The sequence below is a fragment of the Pagrus pagrus genome (genome assembly GCF_965226575.1).
Source record: "Pagrus pagrus genome assembly, chromosome: 24".
NCBI classification, from domain to species: domain Eukaryota; kingdom Metazoa; phylum Chordata; class Actinopteri; order Spariformes; family Sparidae; genus Pagrus; species Pagrus pagrus.
The window spans coordinates 4,610,235-4,625,408 of NC_140206.1; the positions used below are offsets into that span (position 1 = coordinate 4,610,235).

Sequence of the window (15,174 nt, forward strand, 5' to 3'; positions counted from 1 at the left end):
ACACCATTCTGACTGTATTTCTTCTTTAAGCCTGACTTTGATAAATACTGAGGGTTTTGCCACAGCACACTAAAACAATTTAACAAGATGGTGACCAATAAAAGAAATTTCTCACTTTGCAAAAGTTCAAGTTTTTGAAGTTTCAAGTCTCCGAATGGACAAAAAAAACCTCATAACCTTTAACTCAGACGACCTGAGCCCATTTCCCAAATCTTGTAAATGCATTTTCTGAGAAAGCTACAGTTGAAGGTCAGCCAGGACGACCACCGGGTCCAGACATTCCTCAATCAATTCTATCATTTGTCTGTGGCCTTTTATCAAATCATTTTACCTCGCCCCTCTCCCCCTTCTGCAGTGAAAGACTCATTTCAACATTTCAACATCTTGATATGAGCTGGCCCGTCTTTGAACCTGCAAATTGCTTTGCCAGAGTGGATGTTGAGCCTATTTTCCCCTTCAAAGCATGTGATACAGCATCTTATGCGCTGTTAGACTTTATACCTACAAGAACATTGCTTATGAAAGACAGACAAACAGCAGATTAATCAAAAGAGGCACTTTCTCTTCCTCTAATACGACTTTAACGCAGAGTTAAAGGAGCATTAAACAGGTGAAAAGTACAACTTTTTTTTCATCTCAATCTCAGGAGATCTTTTGGGGGATAAAATGTTCCGTGTCTGGATTTGTTCGGAGGCTGAGAAGATCCTCGAGGACAGAAAGCCGGTCTTATTATGTGGCGTGTGGCAGAGCTGTGAAAACGTGTAATTGCCAGAATACCACTGAGTTTATCTTCGGAGAACACGGACGGCTTAAAACAGAGCGCAAGACGATGCCAGGAAACGTATGCTTTATGGACGCCAAAAGTTTTAGCGAAACAGATAATGCTTCCTGGGTTCAGCGCTGGATTCAAGGGTAGATTAAGAATTTTCTGCTGAGAGCCAAGACGCTGCCTGGAAAGTTGATAGGTGGGAACCATTGGCAGAGGCCCAGTGGAGAGCTTTGCAGCGTGTATCAGAGTTTAACGAGCTGCACCTGCAGCTGCGAGTCTGGCTGAGAATATCAAGTCCTGCCACGCCACAGTCATAACAAATTTATTCTCATTATGCTATTAAATAGCAGAATGTCAAGGAGTGCCTCGCGAAGGAAGAATAAATACATGTCAGTTCAGAGTTTGTCTGTTGAAGGTGTATCCCCCATAAGCCTCAGCTGCTGCAAATTAAAAATACTACTCCTTTCAGATATGGCATGAATGGCGATGGCACAGCCAGTCAGCCCCAGTGTCCAACTGCAACAACAGAAAAGCTTTTTCTCCACAGGCCAACATTATAAAAGAGATATCTGTAAATCTATTGACAAACTCAAACTCGACAGTTGAGTAGCTCTCCTTAAGACGAACCCCCGACATTTAACACTGACCCAGAATCTGAAAGTGAAGATGTTTAAACTGCTGAGTGGTTCATCATGTCTCTTCAAAGTCTAATCATCATTTTTACTTGTTGTTAGTGGTGCAAGCAACAGAACTGTGAGCTTAATGATTAAATGCGTCTTTGGCGACCCTATCGAAGATTCTGCAAAAACCCTCAGACTACATTAAAAGACTGTGCTAATACAGCATCTGTGGTTAAGTTTAGGGGAAGACTGAGGTTATGGTTCATAAAAAAGCCAACATTTATTACAGGTCTGTAACGGGACATTAATTGTGGTCTCCAAGTTGTGGATGCTCAATACGGTTGTATTTCCTTGAGATACTGGGCTTGTGTTTTTTTACGTACAGTCTTTAGACCTCTGACTCTGCTCATCTTTGTACTAATGATTCAACCAGGAGAGTTTAATTTCCATTCAAGCCCTGGAAGTGCTCCAGCTGCCAGCCATCTAATATTCTCTGTGCAGAAAATGAACTGGACTGCCCAAAATAACTCCCTCCGGAGCCAGTTATTAATACCAGTATAATAAAATGATGTGACAACCAGCTTCTTAATCACCTCAGAGGCTTACAGTAAATCTGACACGACATCTGACCCGACATTCGACATTAGCCAATGATCAGATAATCTGGTGCACTTGAAAAAGATGCAATTACTTTTATTTATCTGTTGCTGTGGTATATCCGACCAGTGGTGAGCTCAGGATGTTTAAAGGGGTAGGGCGTAAACAAAAAGTGGGGGGGCACCAGCTGTATGCCATGGGGCAACAGCACACAGAAATTTGTTATGCTACAGGGCACTTTATCACGTTTTCTTCACATCTTTCACTGTGGTTTTTTTTCTTCCGTGTGGGCACCAGAGTCGGCCGATCGCCCCTCGAGTCCACCAGTGTATCCAACCATACGCTGGGGCAAGGGACGACAAAATCTTGGGATGAAACCCAGATAAACAAAAGAGGACAACAGCAAAACAAGTGATCTAAACACTGTGCACCAGAATGAGCTCTTCTCAAGTCAATTTACCTCCAATAAGGGCTCAATAAGGGATTGTCTGACTGGGCCTGTCCAAAATGTAAAGGCCTTCTCTGCCCCTGCGTTGGCTTGGCATTAAAGTTGGCGTGGGTCCACGCCATCACTCAGCATTGCTGTAAGCTGCTTACAGACAACCTTCTCTATAATGCAACAGAGTGATGTCAAAGCAATGAGGGAGACGAGGTGCAAATGTAAAAGTTGCTGCACACGTCCTGAGGTACCGAGGAGTCACAGGAAGCAGTTTGGACAGGCGGGTCGCAGTGGTACAACATGCCATGTCCTACCTCGTGAGCAAAAAATCCAAAGTCAGACAGTCTCTGCAGCGGGAAAGCATAATCACATGTACTGAGCGTGGCTTTGGAGAGGTCAGTATATACTGTAGGGCAGCTTCCAGTGCGTGACTTCACAATGTCATTTATAATAAACCCGGTATGACACGCAGATGGGACAGGATGGTGTCAAAACTAAAGCTTTGTTATAAAGAAATACTACTGTAGTGCAATGTATTGATTACATGATGTCTAAATATGAATTATGTTATGACATAATCACTCAGTGTGTGACGCTTACCCGACAAAGGTTCCCTAAATTGGCTCAGGTCCATATCATTGTGAGGAGCATGAATTCATTTAAGATGGCTTACCACGCAGGAATCTTGCCAAGAGTCTGACAAGATGACTGAGGGTGTTAAACAAATGCCTTGGCAAGTTTCACGTAGTTTAAACACCAACGAATGTGAAGTAAATCCATCGCCCCGATTACCCAGGAGCAAGAGAAACACTAGCGTGAGGCTGTTTTGTCATTTATGAGTCCGCTTTGTGATTTTGGATACGCTCGCCATAAAGCAAACTCGTGCACGCTGAAATGCTTCAGCAGTCCATACAATCAATGATTCTGCCTTTCAGCAAAATTGACAGGGCTGAACTCTGCACATTTAATCATGCAGATGCTTTGAAAAAGCCCTGGCTGCATTCAGGTGGTCTTTAGGTCAAAGCGATACAGCTGGGAGTGCCTTCAAAGGTCTTTTTGTCGGTGTGGGCATGAAGGGCTTCACATTGAAGTCCTCCATCAGGGCAGGACAATTGTAATCAATGTTTATGAAGAATGACAGAGAGAGGCAGGCAGGGCAAACAATCAGTCACAGGCAGGAGCACAAGGAGAATAAAGCGGCGGTAGGTTGCCAAAATGGGGTTCAGGGACTTTTAGGGATGCTTAGAGAGGACTTAGACCCTCCAGACACCAATTTTCTACCTCAGTTATGTCATTTTAGTGATTGTAGTGATGAGGCTGGACCCTAATATGCAGTATCTTGTACCAAAAGACTACCAGCATACAGTTTAACATACTGCTCTTTAAATTGTAGCTTTTTCTTCCCCTTAAATGCCTCTGAGGGCTCATCGGTGTGGTGTTTTTGCACTTACACATCAAAGTTAACTTTCCTTGAATGTACATCAAACTAATTTAGACGCAGATGAAAATAAAAATTTAATTAAATGTGCGACGGGAGGCAGAGCAGATATCCTAAAATACATTAAAAAAAAGAGGTTTAGATGTCATTCAAAGGTGCAAGTGAGCATGAAATTTAAATTTGATACCTCAGTGGGTGCAGTGGAATGAACAGATACTGTAGATGATAACAGTATAACACACAATGAGGCCATAATGAAAAAAATCATTTTCAATCCAATCAAATATTTTTTTCAAAGAAATCAGTCAATCATTTATTCTAGCAAACACCTGAAATGAAGTTAAGTGTCCATCAAAAGTTAATAAAGGCCCAAAGTTTTCTCACTTTGCATAAATAAAGAAAGAGCGAGCTTGGCTCAGTCCAAAGGTAAGAAAAACAGTTGCCAGCCCCTCTAAACCTCACTAATTAACACATTACATCTTGTCTTTTTAATCCATAAAAAAACTGGAGCATAAAAACAACAACACGCCGTTTTACAGGAGGTTATGTGGACCGGTGCCTTCCTGAAGTCTCCCCTGGTTGCATGGCAACTGTATACTGGCGAGAAATAGCACATAACCCTCCTGCTGAACGGCAAATTGTCATTTAATACTTTTGTTCAAGACATATGAAACATGCTAATTAGTGAGCTTTAGAGGTGCTGGTAGGTGGATTTCAACTTAACCTCTGGACAGAGCCTTGCTAGCTGTTTCCCCCTGCTTCCAGTCTGTATGCTAAACTACGCTAATCCACAGTTGGGGGTAGCTTCATATTTACCGACTTATCTAACTTTGAGCAATAAAACGAATAAAAGTACTTACAAAATGTTGAACTACTCCTCCAAAGGTACACGTGGAACTGTCTGAAAATCCTTGTAGTTAGAATCTAGCATATTTTCCTTGTGATAACATTTAGACTCCATTTTGCTACATTAGCTAGCTCGCAATTTGTCTGGGTTAGCAAGCAAGCTAACAATAGCTAACATCAGCCTCCCGAAAACCACTTTAGAACGATATATTTTACATTATCAGCAACATTTTCTCAAAGAATCAAAAGTCAAAGTATGTATTATGCAGGCAAACAGTTAAAATACAATATATGATGTTATTGGACTATTGATACTAGTGCTGCAATGTGGAGGCAGCATTTTACTGTTGTAGCTGGTCAAAGTGTTATATTTTTAATATGGTTAGTTTAATGAATCATTTTCCAAGCTGATCACAGTAGTTTATAATTCGGCTGCAAAATCTTAATCAGCAAAGTAGGCTAATTAGTAAGTTAGCAAGCAAATAAATGTAGTAGAGTAGCCGACAAAGTAGCCGATGTCACTGAAATTCGTGTAAAGTGGCAGAAAATGGAGATAATCAAGTAAATTACACCTCAAACTCATACTGATTATCAAAATTACTGAGTAATTTAGCTCTGTTTCCTAAAAGACATTCATATACAACTAAGTTAATTGCTAAGACAGTGTTTTCAATCAAGTCCTCTGTATAATTAGGCTATAATATAAAGGGGAAGATGATACATTTTATTGATATGATTGGATGATTATCTCTGAAAATGGTGTACTGTTAATAAAGTTACCCTGGTGACTCACAGCATTAGCAGGGATCTTATTTCATCGAGGGAGAAGAAGAAAGAGAGACGCGACCACACTGCTGCGCCGCTGCGCATATCCACACACACACAAACACACACACACTCACACAGACACACAGCTGCTGCAACCCTGCGCTGACAGGACGTTGTAAACTGCCATCTAACAGTTGGATCCGGACTCCTGAACAGGCTGTATTCTCTGGATATCACTGCTGCTGCTGCCGGGGACGTTTATTTGTTAAGGATGATTTGTGGTTATTTATTTCCGGGATGTCTCATCAAACAAAAGGATCTCCCCCCCTGTGAATGCATGCTGATCTGAGCCGGACCGAGTGAAGCAGCTGTCAGGTAGGTGCACTCCTGAATAACAACCCTAACTCACTTTTTATACTTCTTTTTGTTGCAAAGGTGGAGTTTATCTTGAAACAAGTCAATACATCAGGTGTGAAAGCCGAGAATCTTCATGCACGTAGCCCATTAAATAAAGGAAATAAACAAAATTGGCAAATGGAGATTGGTTTGCTATAGTTATTTTAAGAGTAGTTTGGCAACAACTATCATTATGATCAAGCTGATGATCATCAACTAGATTGATTAGTTTTGTTTTCCAAGAGCCTAATGTGACATCTTCATGTCCAACCTACAGTCTAAAATATAACAATATTCAATAATTAAAAAGACTAAGAAAACAAGGAAATATTCATATTTCAATCCAGAATGGAGCTGCTGGTTAATTTCTACATTAATTAGTTAATTAATTGTCTGGGCTATGGACCAAATTGTGGTTTTCCAAGAGCCTAATGTGACATTTTTATGTCCGACTAACAGTCCAGAACACAACAACATCACGAGGTTTAAAAAACAAGCAAATATTCATATTTAGAGGCACAAAGGAGACTTGAAACAGTTAAATTCAGGCATTTTTGCTTAAAAAATTAACTTTAACGACCAATTCATAATCAAAATTGTTGCGTTTCAATCTTCTGGTGACAGACTAATTGATGAATTGACTGACTGTTTCAGCTCCAGGTGGTTTTATCTCCCTAATTGTCAAATTAAGTAGATTTACTAATGCAACACCCCATTTTCTTCAATAAAATCTCCTCCTCTCTGATATATTGTGATTGGCTATCCGACTCTAGTAATATTTCTTTATTATTTCTACTCTGTTGTAGTGAGACATTTAGCTTATCAACATTTATTCCAGGACACCTGGAGGCATCAAAAACATGACATTCAACATCTGATCAAAAAGCTGTTTGCTGCTTATCAGCTGTTCTTTGTATCATTATCATCCAGCCGAACGCATTGTGTCCTGACGTCGCTTTAATTTGCGTCCTGACCTTCACTGCTCTCACATGCACGACTGTAAATCTTATAGAGTACAGAGTACAGAGTTTTTATTTAATCACAAATCATTGTTTCAAAGTTCATCTGCTGCATGTTGATGAGCTCACACCTTGTTTAATGGCTTGTCGTTCTCTCACAGGGACGCACTTTGAGTGAAGGGACCCGTACTGTAGAAACATGCTATTATTATGATAATCTTGAACTTTACTAGCTTCCTCTCAAAGGAGGAAGGCATCTGAAAAGAGACAAAAGTGTAGGAATTTCACTGAATATGTGCTGTGAGATGATGTTAACAGAAAATTAACAATGGCAAAGTTTGAAGAGTTCTGCCGATTCACACCATCAGAAGTTTTAACAGTGTTTTTGAAAAGCAAAACCAACCTAAGACTCTCAAACAAAGGAAGTCCAACATGTGAACTCTCTGCAAGGACTTGACATTTTCTTTATCTCACCTCCATCTTCTTATCACTGTCTCTTTTGTCAATTGCAGGTTTCTTTCATGAGCACATGCCCTCCCACCCTGGACACACAGATATGATTCAGCCTGTCAAAAATATGCCTTCCTCTTTCTCGGCTGCGCTGCACTTTGACATCTCATTTAGCTAGTATGCAAACCTTTGGACATTTGCTCCTTTTGTGTTGGATCGGGACTCTGTTTTCCCTAACCGTCCAGGTAAATGATAAACGATAATGTCCGAGTGAATGTTGGAAAGTGCCCATGTTCACAAGGACTTTAGCTCTGGGTGAAGGAAAGCAGCCCCTTCGTTCATGTGAATGAGGCCAGCTCGGCGATGAAGCGGTGATGCCAGCATAGCGGGGTCATCTGCCAAGAAAGTTGAACTGGGCTCAACTTTTGCTGGAACATAATACAACGTCATCCAGCAGGGCGCTGCGTCAGCAAATGAAATGCACTCAAGCGGACAGTCCTGTGATAACTTCCCAGGGTTGTAAACCCTTGTCCCTGAGGATCATAAACCACCGTGCAGTGTTTCGGCCTCTGACCTCTCTCAAACTGGACTTCCTGGATTGTATTTAATGTCTTACAGGTACCTCAAGCAAAATACCCCCACCAACGCAACACAACGCGGGGCTGATTTCAGTCTGAGCACTCGCTAATGGGGGCCTCTCAAAGGTCATCCATAAAACCTCCTTCCTGTCTTTCTCTGTCATTCGTGGGAACATTCTGGCTTCTGTCGGTGATTATGGCTGCGTATGCTTGCCCTAAGATCTGTCACTGCTCGGACAGGAACGGTGTGGTGGTGCAGTGTACCTCGCGCAACTTGGAGAGCATCCCAGCGAACTTGCCGAAGGACACTGTCGTTCTGTTGCTGTCATCCAACCGGATCAGACACATCCCACAGGAGGCCTTCACGGACCTCCACCGCCTCAGGGAACTGGACTTATCTCACAATGCCATCGAGAGCATGGATGTCGGTGCCTTTCAAGGAATTTCCGAGAGCCTGCGGACAATGGATCTTTCAAACAACCACCTCAGCAGCCTCCCGAAGGACACCTTCGCCAAGCTCCACGCCCGTGTCCGCCTCTCCCACAACCCCTGGCACTGCGAGTGCTCTTTGCAGGAGGTGCTGAGGGAGCTGAGGCTCGACCCCGAGACGGTGAACGAGGTGAGCTGCTACACGTCCGTGCAGGAGGAGTACGTGGGACAACCGGTCATCCAGGTCCTGGACTCAGGAATCAACTTTTGCAATTTCCACCACAAGACGACAGATGTGGCCATGTTTGTAGCCATGTTCTGCTGGTTCTCCATGGTGACTGCGTACATCATTTACTACATCAAACACAACCAGGAGGACGCCAGGAGGCACATGGAGTACCTCAAGTCCCTGCCCAGCTCTTCACACATTAGCAAGGACTACGACACGGCCAGCAGCGTGTTCTAGTTGCAGCTGTACCAATGAATTTAAATGAAAGTGTACTAATCAATATGTTTACAGCATATAAAGAACATTGAAAGCTTTGCAGCAAGTGATAAAACTATGATAGACACTGCAGAAGGCACAAAGACAGAAGGAAGAGGCTTAAAAATCACCATCAAGTGCGGGGCAAAAAGTAGCACCAGACTCTTTAAAGCTACAAAATGAAACTAACAATAACCTCGAATGTGAAGCCAGAGGGTTTAAAACAGTCTTGATTTCCCTCCTTCCATGATAACAAAAGGTGGCAGATCATTATTTCTCCCTAAAATGTTGCGTGTAATGCATAAAAGAAGCTCCGAGGGGAAACTTCACCAAAACTCCAAACACTTTTGCATTTTATGATGTGTTTTAAGAGTTCACGGTGAATTCATCCACCCAGTGAGGCGAACTGGAGAGCCACATTAGTGTCAGTCAGAGTTCGGGGGAAAACTAGCTACCTGAAAAATAATCCCAGCAGTTTTAGAGAGGGATGACTTGTAGAAAAATATCACTTTTAAGGATGTTTATGTGAGAACGTAAAGTTTTATGATGTATTTCAGAAAAGTAAAGCCTCACTGGGGACTTGTGGAGGGTAGCAGAGAGAGGGAGGTAAAAGCTAAAGTAATATTTAGATGTATCATCTGTTAAATTCTCTTGTGTATGCTTCTTAATGTGAAGAGTTTGTATGTTTAATAATCCACAAAGGATCTAAGCCAGTAGTGCAGACTTGTTGGCATTGAACTCCTCTGGCACACCTCACATTTAAGGTGTAACAGCCGCCAGGAAAAACATTTCACGCTTGAGCAATTGTCACCTCACCTATTGTTTTGCCTCAGAAGGTAATAAGTGTCACTTTTGAGAGTGCAAATAATCAATTCCTGTCACAGAACGCTTCGATTAGATGACCCTGTCTCAGCTCAGAGGTTTATATAAATTGCACTCGCGTAATCTTTTTCTCTAGATAGTAGAAAGTAGTTTTGTGAATTTCCGACACGCAGTTTTAGGATGAGGCATTGTAAAGGAGACATTCACATTCATAAAGTATTGTTGCAATTATCCAATCAATTGTCATTGTGCACTCACTGGAGCTGAACTTCTTCTACTTGGTCGGTTCATGTGAAAACAAACTGCAGCGTTTTAGTCAACTCCCAGTACAAAAACCTCTCACTTCCTGTCGTGCCAAACACCTGAAATGAATTTGGGCAAATGGAGCCACTTCCATCCAAACAAAGTGCAAATTTCTACCAAATTTCAAACAGCAGGTGGCGCTTTTTTTTCCCAGTCTGCTGCCATTGAGCGATGGCAGAAAAAGGTGGTGAAATGAGGTGATGTATTTGATAGAGTTTGAGTCAAATGGTGAAAAGAAAGGTGTAGAAAATGTGATTGAAATGTTTATTTCATGTATTAACTGGAGGAAGGTTACAGTCTCTTCATCACTCAGATCTGATGTTTTCCTCTCTGTGTGCCATGATTTATTAAGCCTGTAGGGAGGCTGGGCTCAGTCATAGAGACAGGGTTTATATATCTCATCTGGCCTGGGAACACCTTGGGATCCCCCCCGAGGAGCTGGAAAAGGTTGCAGGGGAGAAGGACATCTGGAAAACCCTGCTGAGCCTGATGCCACAGCGACCCAGCGTCCATTACAACAAGCATTACAACAAACGTCACTAGTCCAGAGATCTTTGTTGTAATGCCAACAATAATTAACACGTGATTAACGTCTTGAGAAGGTCGCATTTTAGTTAGTGTTCGGCATCACTGCTACTCAGTGAAGGTTAAGCAACAAAACTACTTGGTTAGGTTTGTGAAAAGGTCATGGTTTTGGTAATAACTCCTTGAGCCACGCATCAACCCTTTACCTTTGTGGACTTTGTGGATCTATAACAATGTCTCACTACTTCCTCGTTTGCTCCAGACTGACAAAAGTCATAACTCATACAAACACTTTGCTAAAATGGCAAAAGCTATTGTTTTTCTTTTTGGGCAGTCTCTTCGGTAAGTGGTTTTGTCAGTGACAGCCCCTGTTATTGATTTAATTTTAATAAAATTGTCGTATTTTAATTAAAATCTTGACTGCTGCACCTTTATGTTTGTTCAAGTCAGTTTTCTAGTTGTGCTGAGCTCCTGTCCTCGTGTCTGTCTCACTACTTCTTTTCCTAAGACGGTGCTTTATTGACTTCTTTCTCTCTTGTTTGAACAATCAAATAAAACTTAACATTCATCAGAACCCTGTTACTTCTTCCCCTTCAGGAAATAATGAATCTGTGTATGTTTGTTGGAGAAAGAGATTGAATACATCGAACTCTGTGTTTTTTAAGGACACTGTCATAGTCAATAAATACGCCACAACTTTTCAACCACTCACGCCATCCTTTATCAAGCCACTCCTCACAATGAGATCCTGTTATTTATCTCTCCAGAATACACTGACAAATACCCACAGCTCCGAATATGGAGCCCATATATCTTCTGCTGCATAGATCTGTGCGAGGCAGAGTATTAATACGTGTCTTGCAACCCAGAAATAGTTTCATGCCACCAACAGTTCAAATCTATAAATCTAATGAGCCTTTGTGGAGGCGTTTCAGTGTCCGATCTGTTTCTCACTACAGTATCCATCTATATCAGGGATGTCCAAACACTTTTCAAAGGGGGACTGTACACAATAAGTCACAATTGAATCTGCTACACTAACATTTATATTATCAGTGACATACACTTTTTTCAAGTGGCAGAGCAGCCAGTTCATCTTAACGGTGACTCTGACAGTGAACATAAAAATAAATTCAAATTATATTACTTTTATAATTGATGTTTGTGGGATAGCAAACAGTAAACTTGCTCGGGCTCTTACTAGATTATCATTAATAAGCAGAATGTAACTAAGTAAAGTTACTTAAGTACAAATTTGAGATGCTCGTGGGGGAAATACTTGATATTATGTTTGTTATGAATTAAATTACCTAACAAGTACACAATTATTTGGTTATCAATTAGCTGATTGACCAAAATTATGATCACAGATACAAATAAAATGAAAGCAGTGCGGAGTGACCTTATATAATCTCATCCCAACAGAAAATCAAAGAGTTTAAACATCAGAAACTTTTTTTATGAATGTCAAACAAGCAGCAGGTAACTGATACTACTGAGAGATCCAGGATTGAAGGTCTGGTTTAAGGGCAGTGGTTACATTGGCAGTGTTTCCATTATCCTGATCTGTTAATATCCAACATATTGAAATCCCTCAGGTCATATTATCCCTCCGGGCCCAATTTTAATTACATTAAACATGAGAGTAAGCAATTCCTGAGAAAGATATTTAATTTTTGTTGAGTCTCATTGGCAGGTTGGAACAGAAACACTGCACGTAGGTGGAGGTCACTGAGCCTGGACCTGAAGCAGTTCTTGCTGAAGTTCAAAACAGAAAATGTCTACTCACACAAATATGTGGAGCTGAACAAGCTCAGCATTTTCTTTGCAATTTCTAAAAAGTTCACAAGCTTTCTATGAGGACACAACATTATGGCCTGTCTTCTGCCAGAATTTAGCACTTAACATATTTTGGTGTCTAATGCTGACCTTGTAGTCCGACCCAACTCTCCTGTCAGACGGTCACAACATTAATTACTGTCCACATTACTTTGTCTTACAAGTCCCAAGGGCTGCGCCGTACATCCTAATGAATTGAATATTATTAATTAGCCGCATAGAGGTGAGGTCAGTGTGTCTCTCTCTAAGTTTAGGTTCAGAGTAATGAGTGGCACTTCATTAGCATTACATAAGCACCAGGAGAAGTGCTTTCTTCTACACTTGGGCAGTGCTTCAGACCATCTCCCTCTCAAATTTCTGAGTAATTTCTGACACAGTGAGTCCTTGATTTCAGACAGTTAAAAAGAGGTAAGCCTCTAGACAGTTTCTAGTCAGTGGCAGCTGATTTTGTCTGTCTTTTAAGGGTTAGTTCAGAGTTTTGAAGTGGGGTTGTATGAGGGTACTGTATAGTCACGTAAATATTGATACACAATTTAGACTTATTCTGCCTCAAACCTACACTGCAAATACACCGGCTTCCTTGTGAAGTGTGATTGCTTCAAGTTCCCAACATTTAAGTCATCACTGCCCCTGATGTTGGTCTTGGACTCATACTTCAAAATCATAGCTCTAGTAATGTGGTGTAGAAGCCGTAGAGGGAACATTCTCATATTGTAAATGACTTGCTCCAGAAATTGACCACAAATTAGATTTCACCAGGCTGTTGAATAATTGGGTGCCCGTATTGCTGATCGAGCAAAACTCTTAATGTATATTAAAGATTAAAGACTGTGTAAGCGTACGTTGCCACTGTGATGTCACCCACTGGTTTAAGGACTACCGTTTTGAAGCCTCGGCTTTGGCATTTCATCTTTTTCACTCTAAATCAGACCTTAAAGTACAAACTGAGCATCACGCTGTGTTGGAAAAACTGGAAACTTAACGATTGAGACCATAAACTCATTAGTCAACTGTCTATTGAGGTAACAAATAAAATGAGAAGTAGGATAATTTTCTCATAGACTTTTGTACAATCTGACTCATTTCTGCAAAGAGTGGAGTCAACCCCTACTGGAAGTTAGTGAGAATGCAGATTTAAGGCAATTCTGCATTGGGCTCACTTTTTAAACCCAAAGCAATTAGAAAAGTCGGAGTGTTGGAAAATATGGTGGTTTATTAATGTTGTATTCTTATTTACTTGAATCCAGTGTAGTGTCATTGATTTATGATACGTATTTTTCAGCGTCAAACTAAAAGGAAGAACAGGATTTCTTTATGGAGATTTACTACAATGTTTGCAGATTGCCTGGAGGCCATCCACTGTCATCACCCATAAACAGTGACCTTCATGAAAATGGAAAACGTCAAGAAGCAAATGTGTATGCACAGTAGTTTTGGTTTCTGTCCTGTCACAGTCAGGTTTAGGCCTCTTTTTAAGGTAAATTTATTCTTGAGTGTGATGAATTAAATTGAAAACGTATCATTTCTGTTGCAGGGACCTATGTTAAGTAATGTTGAGCTGACAGAGGTTCTGTTTGGCTCCTCAACAGATGTGCTAAAACTCTTTATGAATCACCAAAACATGTCTTGTGTCTGTGGTGTTGGCTTGTTAATCTCGGAGACAGAACAAGTGGAAGGGAAACATGAATCCTGTCATGATTAGAGCAACATTAAGAAGGCTAATAGTGTATTCGACTCTGTATTCTACTCTGCCTTGGTTTCTCAGGGCCTGTGCCTACTCACACTGGTAAGAACTTAAAGAACATATTTTTAAGAGGAATGTTTGGAGACCATTTCGATATTTCGAGTTGTAAGCTGCAAAGAGGTCACATGAAACACAATCGGAAGAATTATCATGAACAATTTGTAACGTTGGCACAAAGCATGAGGTCTACCATTTAAGCTAACTGCCCTCCACAGAAGCTAACCTGCAATGCGGTCACACCAAACACAAAGTCCAAAATGGAGCCCTCATCTTTGCTTTTGTCGGGGCGGATTTTCAAAAAATGTTGACCAAGTGACTGCAAAGTGTGGCCGGTTAGCTCAGTTGGTTAGAGCGTGGTGCTAATAACGCCAAGGTCATGGGTTCGACCCCCATACTGGCCATTAGTTTCCATTTAGCTGGCTTACGGTGTCAACACTGTGGAGACACCTCTGCTGGTGACGAAGCTAGCAGGTGCACAACTACTTCCCCTACACTGATGCCAGATCAATGTTGACACGTGACCCCAGGTTGATGATGAGTTCTTGACATGAATTATGTGACAACCATTAAGATGTTGGGTGAAAAAAAGAAGAATACCAAACAAGTGGTGACTACGTGGCCTAATGGACAAGGCGTCTGACTTCGGATCAGAAGATTGAGCGTTCGAGTCCCTTCGTGGTTGGAATCTCCATTCCGACTTCATCCAACAAGGCAGATGATGCCCAATTCAACCAAGGCCGCTTGCTAAAGTATCACCTTGAAAAGTGACAGTATAGAGCTTTTTGTTTTGCACACAAAGGAGCTGTGGAGACCTTCAAAAATGAGCTCCACTTCCTCTCACATGCAAAGCATGAGGTCTACCATTTAAGCTAACTGCCCTCCACAGAAGCTAACCTGCAATGCAGTCACACCAAACACAAAGTCCAAAATGGAGCCCTCATCTTTGCTTTTGTCGGGGACGGATTTTCAAAAAATGTTGACCAAGTTGCTGCAAAGTGTGGCCGGTTAGCTCAGTTGGTTAGAGCGTGGTGCTAATAACGCCAAGGTCATGGGTTCGACCCCCATACTGGCCATTAGTTTCCATTTAGCTGGCTTACGGTGTCAACACTGTGGAGACACCTCTGCTGCTGAGGAAGCTAGGAGGTGCGCAACAACTTCCCCTACACTG

General features: G+C 41.5%; 2 protein-coding genes across 2 annotated transcripts in view; one reads left to right on the top strand and one right to left on the bottom strand.

The window, feature by feature from the left end:
* Window positions 1-9,865, bottom strand: part of LOC311253431 (fibronectin type III domain-containing protein 4-like) — an 80,918-nt gene extending 71,053 nt beyond the window's left edge. Inside the window, exon 1 of the mRNA XM_084347393.1 lies at window positions 9,854-9,865. The gene's annotated coding sequence lies outside the window, so the exon portion shown is untranslated. The remainder of the gene's footprint in view (window positions 1-9,853) is intronic.
* LOC311253263 (leucine-rich repeat-containing protein 3-like) lies at window positions 7,970-8,755 on the top strand (the record flags this gene model as incomplete). Its single annotated transcript, XM_084347103.1, has 1 exon — window positions 7,970-8,755. The coding sequence occupies one exon, from the start codon at window positions 7,970-7,972 to the stop codon at window positions 8,753-8,755; it is 786 nt and encodes a 261-aa protein (XP_084203229.1).
* Window positions 9,866-15,174: the final 5,309 nt, after the last annotated feature.